We start from the raw sequence: 12,977 nt of genomic DNA, 5'->3' as shown, positions 1-12,977 counted from the left end.
CTGCCGATCCTGGCTGTCATCACCGCTGGGTATCTGCATTTCCTTCTATATTAAAAGAGGTGGCCAGTCACATCTTAAAGGGCGTAGTATGCCCGCCACTGGGACCATGGTGGATTACTGCCAAACTTTGATGAGAGTGGAATCCAGCGTCCTAACTCCTCATCAAAAGACACATTTCCTGCAGCAGTCGGAGCTCTTGTCTCCCTTCTGGACAAACTTCATTCTGACGATCTCTGGCCACTGTTGGTGCCAATTATTGTTATGTGCTTTTCCTTGTGTCTCTACCTGTGCGGACTCTACGTTCTTCAGCCGGGTGGTCTTCAGTATGCCGGCTGTCGGGATCCCGGCGTACAGTATATCGGCGCCGGAATCCCGACAGCCGGCATACCGACACTTATTCTCCCTCGTGGGGGTCCACGACCCCCCTGGAGGGAGAATAAAATAGAGTGGCGCGCGTAGCGCGCCACTGAGCCCGCAAGGGGCTCATTTGCACTCGCCACACTGTCGGTAAGCCGGCGGTCGGGCTCCCGGCGCCGGTATGCTGGTCGCGGGAGCCCGACCGCCGGCTTACCATACTACACCCCTTCAGCCACATGCAGGGCATGTCTGATCATTTGCTGCAGAAGTGATTGTGGGACCTGCCGGCCGCTGTCAACATGTTGACACAGCCTGGCTGGACTTTTCCTTTGCTGAGCTGCTCCTTAATACACCCTCCCTTGCCTGGCTGGTCTCCAGATTGCTGTTCCCCTGTTCAGAACCAAGGTGGGTGCCGCACTGTAGTGCACCAGGTAGTGCACACATTGCACCAGGTAGCCCATTATACAGTATAATGTGCTACCTGGTGCAGTGTGAATAATGGGCTACCTGGTGCAATGTGTATAATGGGCTACCTGGTGCAATGTGTATATTGGGCTACCTGGTGCAATGTGTATAAGGGGCTACAGTGCCATCTTTCTCACTAAACAAACCTACTTCAAAATACCTTTTCTCATACGTCCTAGAGCAGCGGTGGCCAACCTGTGGCTCTTGAGCCACATGTGGTTCTTTCTTTACTCAAATGTGGCTCCCAACACTCAAAGTCACGTGACCACAACAGATACAGAAACCGCTGCACTCCAGCCAGACACGCAGCAACACTACAGGGACTGAAACTGAGGGAGCCAAATACTATAGGTGAGACATCCACTGGCAAATAGAGGACACATAAGGGGCTGCTGCAATCACGGGCTTGGCAACCTTTAGCCTGTGGGGCAGACTCAAGCAAGCGGCCCCATTTTTTATAGGAAATCTGCAGTCAAGTGGCCCTGGAACACTTATATTGCACTGGCCCAGGGGTCAGATGGCACCTTGCCCCCCCCCCCCCCCCCCCCCCTTCCCAGTCAGCCCCTGGGCACAAGCTGGGGGGACTGCAGTGACATATGAGGGTGGGTTGGAGTGACACAAGTCGGGGCTGGCTGGAGTGACACAGGAGTGTTCTGGCAGAAGAGACACAATGGGGGAGATGACTAGTGACATACTGTAGGAAGGAGCTGGCTGGAGTGACATATGTTTGAGCTGGTTGGAGTGACACATGGGGGAGCTGAAGTGTATTATGTGAATCTGGCTTTTTCAATATATTTTATATGGGTTTGGCTTTTTCAATTATTTTATGTGAAAGTGACTATTTCAATGTATTTTATGTTGGATCTGGCTTTAAAATGTATCTTATGCTGGATCTGTCTTTTTCAATGTATTTTATACCAGGGGTGTGTCCTAGCTGGCATAAAGCCACACCCCATTTTTGCACATGCGCCTTCGGCTCAATGTCGGCTCTTTGACGTACCTAACAAGATTTTTTGACTCTTTGTCTCTGCCTGGTTGACCACCCCTGCCCTACTAGATTGTACCTTAGCCTGTGATCTTCTAATGCTCCCGCAAAAGACAACTCTATATGCGTGCCTAATTTATCCTGTCTTAGACAGTTATGTCCACACCCCTTTGCTTTTGTTGCCATCATCTTTCATCAACCACCCAACCCCCCTCTCTGGATTGTAAGCTATGTGCCCTCTTTGCCTTTACCGTTTGATGACTTACATGCAGGAAATTTCTGTCTGTATATGTTATAGTTGGCACACCATTCATTCTCTATTTGCACCTCACATTGCTGGAATGCTTAGTTATATTAATATATTTGATATTATGCTTAATAAATATCCATGCTTTTGTTTATGCTTATTGTTCTCATGTTCTTTATGTATGTTGATTGTCCACCGCAGTAAAAGCAGTGGTGCCTATATAAGGTGAAGACTAAAAGTACAGTATGAGCTTTGGACTCCACCATTGCTGAGCTATCCGAAAAAAGTAGGTTCATTTGCTAAGATAAAAATGCTATGCATGCATTCATAAAACTGGAAACACCAAATAGCGATGAATTTTATATGCAACCATATAGACTTGACTACCTGTATTTATATAGCCACTGCTGAATCCAACCCCCCCCCTCTTTTTATTATTTATACCATACTCTGCAAAAGTTCAATGAATGTTTTTAAGAAACACACAACATCGGAAAGCCACAGTCAGTGCTTCTACTTCATTCAAACAAGCTTAAAATAAGAAATTCTTTCCACTTGGGTCAGGGGTGCCGGAATTTTTTTTAGGTTGGGGGGGGGGGCATAGAATTATTTTCTTTTGGCGATCCCCATGGTGTTGGTCTCCTCTCTATTTTTAGCCCCCCACCGCTGTGCGGATGAGTACTTACCTCCAGATCCACGCGGGCGACATCTCCTTTAAAAACAGCCTGCTATCGCAGGGTGCTGTGTCCTCCTATCTTCGTTGTATCCTTAATGCCACCATCTGTCTCTCCTTCACAGTTGCATTACTGGGAGGAGTCATGGCCAGGCTGGGACCATAGCAATGTCTCCTCCCAGTAATGCAACTGTAAAAGAGACAGCCGGGGGTGGCTAGGACACCATTTATGGGCCCTACATATTCGGCGACCCACCGCCGAGCTGCCCGACGGCTGATACGGCAGATGGGTGATGCGGAGCCGGGGGGGTGGGGGGGTGGGAGGTGACCCAGCTGCATAGCAGTGCATGCTAATATGGACAAGATTGTCCATATTGGCTTGCATGCATAAGTGACCCGGCACCAACGATGAACAAGCGCGGGGCCGCTCATCGTTCATCATTGGTGCCTACACACTGAACGATATGAACGAGTTCTCATTCATTAATGAACGAGAACGTTCATATCGTTCTGTGAAATCTGTAAGTGTGTAGGACCCTCAAGTGTGTAGGTCCCTTAAGATAGGAGGACACAGCACCCTGCGGTAGCAGGCTGTTTTTAAAGGAGATGCCGCCTGCGGGGATCCGGAGGTAAGCGCTCCCCTGCACCTCTGTCATACTTTTTGGGGGCAATCTGCCCCATTGCCCCTTTTCCCCTGTTCTGACGTCCCTGACTTGTGTGCAAAATTTGGCATCTTCACTATACATCCCCACATTCACCTTCCGGATTGCACACCCATAGCCCACATATTGATTTGAATTACTGTAAAATTTGCCTTATTTCTGCAAAGGTAAGTGTATAACAGGAGAACATTCACATTATGGATTTTTAGCATGGTCATATAGGAGTCATGATACATACGCTTTGACATAGATGTCACTTGAGGGTGCTCCAGTAAATGGATTGATGTCATCTAGAATTACATCATCAGTATTCCATATGATGACACGTAGCTCGTAACTGCAAAGGAGACAAGAAGTAATGTGACAGATAACTAATCACAGGCATAATATATATTTTATGTGGTTATCATAATCTCAAGAAAATACTACTAGTTTACCCAGGTGTGGTACAAAGTGTAGATACCAGAATGTCAGCATGGATGGGAGGCCAATATGTTAAATGTCAACATTACCAGAATTTTGACATTGTCAATGCTCATAGTCAGCATGTTGACCATGGTTTTTGCACTGACAAGTAAACTAAGCCTACCTGCAGCCTAATACTAACCTAATCCTAACTTAATCATGAAAAATCGATATCGACATTATGTCATGTCAATGTTTTGTCATTGTTGACATTGTGAATACTAACATTCTGTGAGTAAACCGTCTACACACTTTCAGCATAGCTGTGTTGTTGTGTGACATTGACACTAAACCAAACTATTTGGAAGAACTGTTATTCTGGACATATTTTTGTGCATCTCTTGTACAAAATACCCCAATATAACTGCAGATGTGGAGCCTGCCTCCAAATCCCCCTCCCCTTCCCTCAGTGTGGTATGAGTACTGAGCATTTCTAAAGTAATACACATTTTCCAGAAGACTGGACTGGGCATAATTGTGCAATCCCATTTACCTAACTGGTTCCCGTGGTTTGATGTTAACAGCAGGTGGGGCAGGAACGTCAGTCGGAAACATGTCAATCCACATGTGAAGGGAACCCTGAAAAATAAACCTACGTAATCAGATTAGAGTGCATTAAATAAATATATCTGCACAGATATCTAGAACATGTGACGTCCCTAATATACAAACAGTACACTATAGCTAGACAACACATTTGACCAGATACTTTGTTGATAGATTGATTTTAAAGTGTGGACAAAGCTTGAGAATGGATTAACAGAAGAACATATCCTAAAATAAAATCAGATGTGGACAAGCAAATCATACAGCAACTACAAATGCAATCTGCAAAACATCTACAATGTTTTACAATGTTTCTATTACAATGTTTCTATTAGAGATGAGCAGTTCGGTTCCCTGCTGAGACCCAACCCCCCCCGAACTTCACGCTCCGAGTCCGGCTTGGATTTTCCCGCCAGACTCGAAAACCAGAACGAGGCAAAACGGCATCATCAGTGTCTGTGCGGGAAAGTGGCGTGGGGTGGCGACCTGCTCTTTTGTATCATTCCAGTAGTGTTGTCTTGTGCTGCATCAGTCCAGTGGAGGTGTCTTGTGCTGCATCAGTCCAGTCACAATGGTGCTGTTCTGTGCTGCCATAAGTCCAGTCCAGTGGTGCTGTCTTGTGCTGCCTCAGTCCAGTGGTGGTGTCTTGTGCTGCCATAAGTCCAGTGGTGGTGTCCTGTGCTGCCATAAGTCCAGTGCTGCTGTATAAGTCCAGTCCAGTGGTGCTGTCTTGTGCTGCATCAGTCAAGTGGTGGGGTCCTGTGCTGCCATAAGTCCAGTGCTGGTGTCCTGTGCTGCCATAAGTCCAGTGGTTCTGCCGTATAAGTCTGGTGCAGTGGTACTGCCGTATAAGTCCAGAGGTACTGCAGTATAAGTCCAGGGGTACTGCTGTATAAGTCCAGTCCAGTGCTGCTGCCGTATAAGTCCAGTGGTGCTGCCTTATAAGTCCAGTGGTGCTGCCGTATAAGTCCAGGGGTACTGCCATATAAGTCCAGGGGTACTGCCGCATAAGCCCAGGGATTACTGCCTCATAAATCCAGTGGTACTGCTGTATAAGTCCACCGGTACTGCCGCTTAAGTCCAGGGGTACTGTCGTATAAGTCCAGGGGTACTGTCGTATAAGTCCAGGGGTACTGCCGTATAAGTCCAGAGGTACTACCGTATAAGTTCTGGGGCACTGCCGTATAAATCCAGTCCAGTGGTGCTGTCTTGTGCTGCATCAGTCCAATCACTCCAGTGGTGGTGTCCTGTGCTGCCATAAGTCCAGTGGTGATGCTGTATAAGTCCAGTCCAGTGGTACTGCCGTATAAGTCCAGGGGTACTGCCGTATGAGTCCAGGGGTACTGCCGTATAAGTCCAGTCCAGTGGTGCTGCCGTATAAATCCAGTCCAGTGGTACTACCATATGAGTCCAGGGGTACTGCCGTATAAGTCCAGGGGTACTGCCGTATAATTCCAGCGGTACTGCCGTATAAGTCCAGTCCAGTGGTGCTGCTGTATAAGTCCAGGTGAACTGTGGTATAAGTCCAACGGTACTGTCGTATAAGTCCAGGGGTACTGCCGCATAAATCCAGTGGTACTGCTGTATAAGTCCACCGGTACTGCCGCTTAAGTCCAGGGGTACTGTCGTAAAAGTCCAGGAGTACTGTCGTATAAGTCCAGGGGTACTGCCGTATAACTCCAGAGGTACTACCGTATAAGTTCTGGGGCACTGCCGTATAAATCCAGTCCAGTGGTGCTGTCTTGTGCTGCATCAGTCCAATCACTCCAGTGGTGGTGTCCTGTGCTGCCATAAGTCCAGTGGTGATGCTGTATAAGTCCAGTCCAGTGGTACTGCCGTATAAGTCCAGGGGTACTGCCGTATGAGTCCAGGGGTACTGCCGTATAAGTCCAGTCCAGTGGTGCTGCCGTATAAATCCAGTCCAGTGGTACTACCATATGAGTCCAGGGGTACTGCCGTATAAGTCCAGGGGTACTGCCGTATAATTCCAGCGGTACTGCCGTATAAGTCCAGTCCAGTGGTGCTGCTGTATAAGTCCAGGTGAACTGTGGTATAAGTCCAACGGTACTGTCGTATAAGTCCAGGGGTACTGCCGCATAAATCCAGTGGTACTGCTGTATAAGTCCACCGGTACTGCCGCTTAAGTCCAGGGGTACTGTCGTAAAAGTCCAGGAGTACTGTCGTATAAGTCCAGGGGTACTGCCGTATAACTCCAGAGGTACTACCGTATAAGTTCTGGGGCACTGCCGTATAAATCCAGTCCAGTGGTGCTGTCTTGTGCTGCATCAGTCCAATCACTCCAGTGGTGGTGTCCTGTGCTGCCATAAGTCCAGTGGTGATGCTGTATAAGTCCAGTCCAGTGGTACTGCCGTATAAGTCCAGGGGTACTGCCGTATGAGTCCAGGGGTACTGCCGTATAAGTCCAGTCCAGTGGTGCTGCCGTATAAGTCCAGTCCAGTGGTACTACCATATGAGTCCAGGGGTACTGCCGTATAAGTCCAGGGGTACTGCCGTATAATTCCAGCGGTACTGCCGTATAAGTCCAGTCCAGTGGTGCTGCTGTATAAGTCCAGGTGAACTGTGGTATAAGTCCAACGGTACTGTCGTATAAGTCCAGGGGTACTGCCGCATAAGCCCAGGGATTACTGCCTCATAAATCCAGTGGTACTGCTGTATAAGTCCAGGGGTACTGTCGCTTAAGTCCAGGGGTACTGTCGTATAAGTCCAGGGGTACTGCCGTATAAGTCCAGAGGTACTACCGTATAAGTTCTGGGGCACTGCCGTATAAATCCAGTCCAGTAGTGCTGTCTTGTGCTGCATCAGTCCAATCACTCCAGTGGTGGTGTCCTGTGCTGCCATAAGTCCAGTGGTGATGCTGTATAAGTCCAGTCCAGTGGTACTGCCGTATAAGTCCAGGGGTACTGCCGTATGAGTCCAGTGGTGCTGCCGTATAAGTCCAGTCCAGTGGTGCTGCCGTATAAATCCAGTCCAGTGGTACTACCATATGAGTCCAGGGGTACTGCCGTATAAGTCCAGGGGTACTGCCGTATAATTCCAGCGGTACTGCCGTATAAGTCCAGTCCAGTGGTGCTGCTGTATAAGTCCAGGTGAACTGTGGTATAAGTCCAACGGTACTGTCGTATAAGTCCAGGGGTACTGCCGCATAAATCCAGTGGTACTGCTGTATAAGTCCACCGGTACTGCCGCTTAAGTCCAGGGGTACTGTCGTATAAGTCCAGGAGTACTGTCGTATAAGTCCAGGGGTACTGCCGTATAAGTCCAGAGGTACTACCGTATAAGTTCTGGGGCACTGCCGTATAAATCCAGTCCAGTGGTGCTGTCTTGTGCTGCATCAGTCCAATCACTCCAGTGGTGGTGTCCTGTGCTGCCATAAGTCCAGTGGTGATGCTGTATAAGTCCAGTCCAGTGGTACTGCCGTATAAGTCCAGGGGTACTGCCGTATGAGTCCAGGTGTACTGCCGTATAAGTCCAGTCCAGTGGTGCTGCCGTATAAATCCAGTCCAGTGGTACTACCATATGAGTCCAGGGGTACTGCCGTATAAGTCCAGGGGTACTGCCGTATAATTCCAGCGGTACTGCCGTATAAGTCCAGTCCAGTGGTGCTGCTGTATAAGTCCAGGTGAACTGTGGTATAAGTCCAACGGTACTGTCGTATAAGTCCAGGGGTACTGCCGCATAAGCCCAGGGATTACTGCCTCATAAATCCAGTGGTACTGCTGTATAAGTCCACCGGTACTGCCGCTTAAGTCCAGGGGTACTGTCGTATAAGTCCAGGGGTACTGTCGTATAAGTCTAGGGGTACTGCCGTATAAGTCCAGAGGTACTACCGTATAAGTTCTGGGGCACTGCTGTATAAATCCAGTCCAGTAGTGCTGTCTTGTGCTGCATCAGTCCAATCACTCCAGTGGTGGTGTCCTGTGCTGCCATAAGTCCAGTGGAGATGCTGTATAAGTCCAGTCCAGTGGTACTGCCGTATAAGTCCAGGGGTACTGCCGTATGAGTCCAGGGGTACTGCCGTATAAGTCCAGTCCAGTGGTGCTGCCGTATAAATCCAGTCCAGTGGTACTACCATATGAGTCCAGGGGTACTGCCGTATAAGTCCAGGGGTACTGCCGTATAATTCCAGCGGTACTGCCGTATAAGTCCAGTCCAGTGGTGCTGCTGTATAAGTCCAGGTGTACTGTGGTATAAGTCCAACGGTACTGTCGTATAAGTCCAGGGGTACTGCCGCATAAGCCCAGGGATTACTGCCTCATAAATCCAGTGGTACTGCTGTATAAGTCCAGGGGTACTGCCGCTTAAGTCCAGGGGTACTGTCGTATAAGTCCAGGGGTACTGTCGTATAAGTCCAGGGGTACTGCCGTATAAGTCCAGAGGTACTACCGTATAAGTTCTGGGGCACTGCCGTATAAATCCAGTCCAGTAGTGCTGTCTTGTGCTGCATCAGTCCAATCACTCCAGTGGTGGTGTCCTGTGCTGCCATAAGTCCAGTGGTGATGCTGTATAAGTTCAGTCCAGTGGTACTGCCGTATAAGTCCAGGGGTACTGCCGTATGAGTCCAGGGGTACTGCCGTATGAGTCCAGGGGTACTGCCGTATAAGTCCAGTCCAGTGGTGCTGCCGTATAAGTCCAGTCCAGTGGTACTACCATATGAGTCCAGGGGTACTGCCGTATAAGTCCAGGGGTACTGCCGTATAATTCCAGCGGTACTGCCGTATAAGTCCAGTCCAGTGGTGCTGCTGTATAAGTCCAGGTGTACTGTGGTATAAGTCCAACGGTACTGCCGCATAAGCCCAGGGATTACTGCCTCATAAATCCAGTGGTACTGCTGTATAAATCCACCGGTACTGCCGCTTAAGTCCAGGGGTACTGTCGGGTACTGTCGTATAAGTCCAGGGGTACTGCCGTATAAGTCCAGAGGTACTACCGTATAAGTTCTGGGGCACTGCCGTATAAATCCAGTCCAGTGGTGCTGTCTTGTGCTGCATCAGTCCAATCACTCCAGTGGTGGTGTCCTGTGCTGCCATAAGTCCAGTGGTGATGCTGTATAAGTCCAGTCCAGTGGTACTGCCGTATAAGTCCAGGGGTACTGCCGTATGAGTCCAGGGGTACTGCCGTATAAGTCCAGTCCAGTGGTGCTGCCGTATAAATCCAGTCCAGTGGTACTACCATATGAGTCCAGGGGTACTGCCGTATAAGTCCAGGGGTACTGCCGTATAATTCCAGCGGTCCTGCCGTATAAATCCAGTCCAGTGGTGCTGCTGTATAAGTCCAGGTGAACTGTGGTATAAGTCCAACGGTACTGTCGTATAAGTCCAGGGGTACTGCCGCATAAGCCCAGGGATTACTGCCTCATAAATCCAGTGGTACTGCTGTATAAGTCCACCGGTACTGCCGCTTAAGTCCAGGGGTACTGTCGTATAAGTCCAGGGGTACTGTCGTATAAGTCCAGGGGTACTGCCGTATAAGTCCAGAGGTACTACCGTATAAGTTCTGGGGCACTGCCGTATAAATCCAGTCCAGTGGTGCTGTCTTGTGCTGCATCAGTCCAATCACTCCAGTGGTGGTGTCCTGTGCTGCCATAAGTCCAGTGGTGATGCTGTATAAGTACAGTCCAGTGGTACTGCCGTATAAGTCCAGGGGTACTGCTGTATGAGTCCAGGGGTACTGCCGTATAAATCCAGTCCAGTGGTGCTGCCGTATAAGTCCAGTCCAGTGGTACTACCATATGAGTCCAGGGGTACTGCTGTATAAGTCCAGGGGTACTGCCGTATAATTCCAGCGGTACTGCCGTATAAGTCCAGTCCAGTGGTGCTGCTGTATAAGTCCAGGTGAACTGTGGTATAAGTCCAACGGTACTGTCGTATAAGTCCAGGGGTACTGCCGCATAAGTCCAGGGATTACTGCCTCATAAATCCAGTGGTACTGCTGTATAAGTCCACCGGTACTGCCGCTTAACTCCAGGGGTACTGTCGTATAAGTCCAGGGGTACTGTCGTATAAGTCCAGGGGTACTGTCGTATAAGTCCAGGGTTACTGCCGTATAAGTCCAGAGGTACTACCGTATAAGTTCTGGGGCACTGCCGTATAAATCCAGTCCAGTGGTGCTGTCTTGTGCTGCATCAGTCCAATCACTCCAGTGGTGGTGTCCTGTGCTGCCATAAGTCCAGTGGTGATGCTGTATAAGTACAGTCCAGTGGTACTGCCGTATAAGTCCAGGGGTACTGCCGTATGAGTCCAGGGGTACTGCCGTATGAGTCCAGTCCAGTGGTGCTGCCGTATAAGTCCAGTCCAGTGGTACTACCATATGAGTCCAGGGGTACTGCCGTATAAGTCCAGGGGTACTGCCGTATAATTCCAGCGGTACTGCCGTATAAGTCCAGTCCAGTGGTGCTGCTGTATAAGTCCAGGTGTACTGTGGTATAAGTCCAACGGTACTGTCGTATAAGTCCAGGGGTACTGCCATATAAGTCCATGGGGACTGCCATATAAGTCCAGTCCAGTGGTGCTGTCCTGTGCTGTGTATTATTTACTCCAAATAAAAGGGTTAATTATATTTAATCCATATAATTTTAACAGGAGTTGCCCTGTGTGGTGTAGGGGTATGCTCTCATGTGCTGCTAATTGTTATATAACTACAGAAAAATAATGGAGAACAAAAATTTGGAGGATAAAATAGGGAAAGATCAAGAACCACTTCCTCCTAGTGCTGAAGCTGCTGCCACTAATCATGATGACATAGACGATGAAATGCCATCAACGTTGTCTGCCAATGCCGATGCCCAAAGTCATAGTAGAGGTCATGTAAAATCCAAAAAGCCAAAGTTCAGTAAAATGACCCAAAAAATTCCTTTAAATCATCTGAGGAGAAACATAAACTTGCCAATATGCCATTTACGACACGGAGTGACAAGCAACGGCTGTGGCCCTGGTCTATGTTCATGACTAGTGGTTCAGCTTCACATGACAATGTAAGCCCTCAACCTCCCGCTAGAAAAATTAAAAGAGTTAAGTTGGCAAAAGCACAGCAAAGAACTGTGCGTTCTAAGATGGTATCACAAATCCCCAATGAGAATCCAAGTGTGTTGGCGGTTGTGATGCCTGACCTTCCCAACACTGGACGGGAAGAGGTGGCTCCTTCCACCATTTGCATGCCCTCTGCAAGTGCTGGAAGGAGCACCCACAGTCCAGTTTCTGATATTCAAATTGAAGATGTCACTGTAGAAGTACACCAGGATGAGGATATAGGTGTAGCTGGCGCTGCAGAGGAAGTTGACGATGAGGATTCTGATGGTGATGCGGTTTGTTTGAATAAGGCACCAGTGGAGACAGTTGTTGGCCATGGGATGAAAAAGCCCATTGTCATGCCTGGGCAAAATACCAAAAAAGCCACCTCTTCGGTGTGGAATTATTTCTCCACAAATCCGTACAACAGGTGTCAAGCCATCTGTTTCCATTGTCAATCCATAATAAGTACGGGTAAGGACGTTAACCACCTTGACACATCCTCCCTTATACATCACCTGCAGCGCATTCATCAGAAGTCATTGTCAAGTATCAATTAAATTAAAGTTAAGTACATTGTCAAGTATGTGCTGATAAGGGGCCTAGTTTTTAAAGCTGCCATCCTGTCTGACACTGCAGTGCCACTCCTAGATAGGCCAGGTGTTTGTGCCGCACACTTGTGTCGCTTAGCTTAGTCATCCAGCGACCTCTGTGCACCTCTTTTTTTTTTCCTTTGCATGATGTGCTTTTTGGGGCCTAATTTTTAAACTGCCATCCTATCTGACACTGCAGTGCCACTCCTAGGTGGGCCAGGTGTTTGTGCCGCCCACTTGTGTCGCTTAGTTTAGTCATCCAGCGACCTTGGTGCACCTCTTTTTTTCTTTGCATGATGTGCTCTTTGGGGCCTAGTTTTTAAAACTGCCATCCTGTCTGACACTGCAGTGCCACTCCTAGATGGGCCAGGTGTTTGTGCCACCCACTTGTGTCGCTTAGCTTAGTCAACCAGCGACCTCAGTGTACCTCTTTTTCTTCTTTGCATTATGTGCTCTTTGGGGCCTAGTTTTTAAAAGTGCCAATCTGTCTGACACTGCAGTGCCACTCTTAGATGGGCCAGGTGTTTGTGCTGCCCACTTGTGTCGCTTAGCTTAGTCATCCAGCTACCTAATTGCACCTCTTTTTCTTCTTTGCATGATGTGCTGTTTGGGGACTAGTTTTTCAAAGTGCCATCCTGTCTGCCACTGCAGTGCCACTCCTAGATGGGCCAGGTATTTGCCGCCAACTTGTGTCGCTTAGTTTAGTCATCCAGCTACCTCATTGCACCTCTTTTTCTTCTTTGCATGATGTACTGTTTGGGGCCTAGTTTTTAAAAGTGCCATATTGTCTGATACTGCAGTGCCACTCCTACTTGTGTCGCTTAGCTTAGTCACCCAGCGACCTTGGTGCACCTCTTTTTTTGTGCTCTTTAGGGCCTAGTTTTTCAAAGTGGCAATCTGTCTGACACTGCAGTGCCACTCCTAGATGGGCCAGGTGTTTGTGCCGCCCACTTGTGTCG

The 12,977-nt window shown here is 48.6% G+C and overlaps 1 protein-coding gene across 1 annotated transcript in view; it reads right to left on the bottom strand.

Moving 5' to 3' along the window:
• LOC135055750 (fer-1-like protein 4) overlaps window positions 1–12,977 on the bottom strand; it is a 346,065-nt gene that overhangs the window by 25,068 nt on the left and 308,020 nt on the right. The window contains exons 40-41 of the mRNA XM_063960172.1: window positions 4,348–4,433; window positions 3,628–3,726 (exon numbers count right to left, since the gene is read on the bottom strand). Coding sequence (XP_063816242.1) covers window positions 3,628–3,726; window positions 4,348–4,433 — 185 coding nt within the window. The remainder of the gene's footprint in view (window positions 1–3,627; window positions 3,727–4,347; window positions 4,434–12,977) is intronic.

The sequence above is a fragment of the Pseudophryne corroboree genome, chromosome 3, assembly GCF_028390025.1.
Source record: "Pseudophryne corroboree isolate aPseCor3 chromosome 3, aPseCor3.hap2, whole genome shotgun sequence".
Classification (NCBI taxonomy): Eukaryota; Metazoa; Chordata; class Amphibia; order Anura; family Myobatrachidae; genus Pseudophryne; species Pseudophryne corroboree.
The sequence above is the reverse complement of the archived record's forward strand: the minus strand, read 5'-3'. Positions and strand labels throughout refer to the sequence as shown.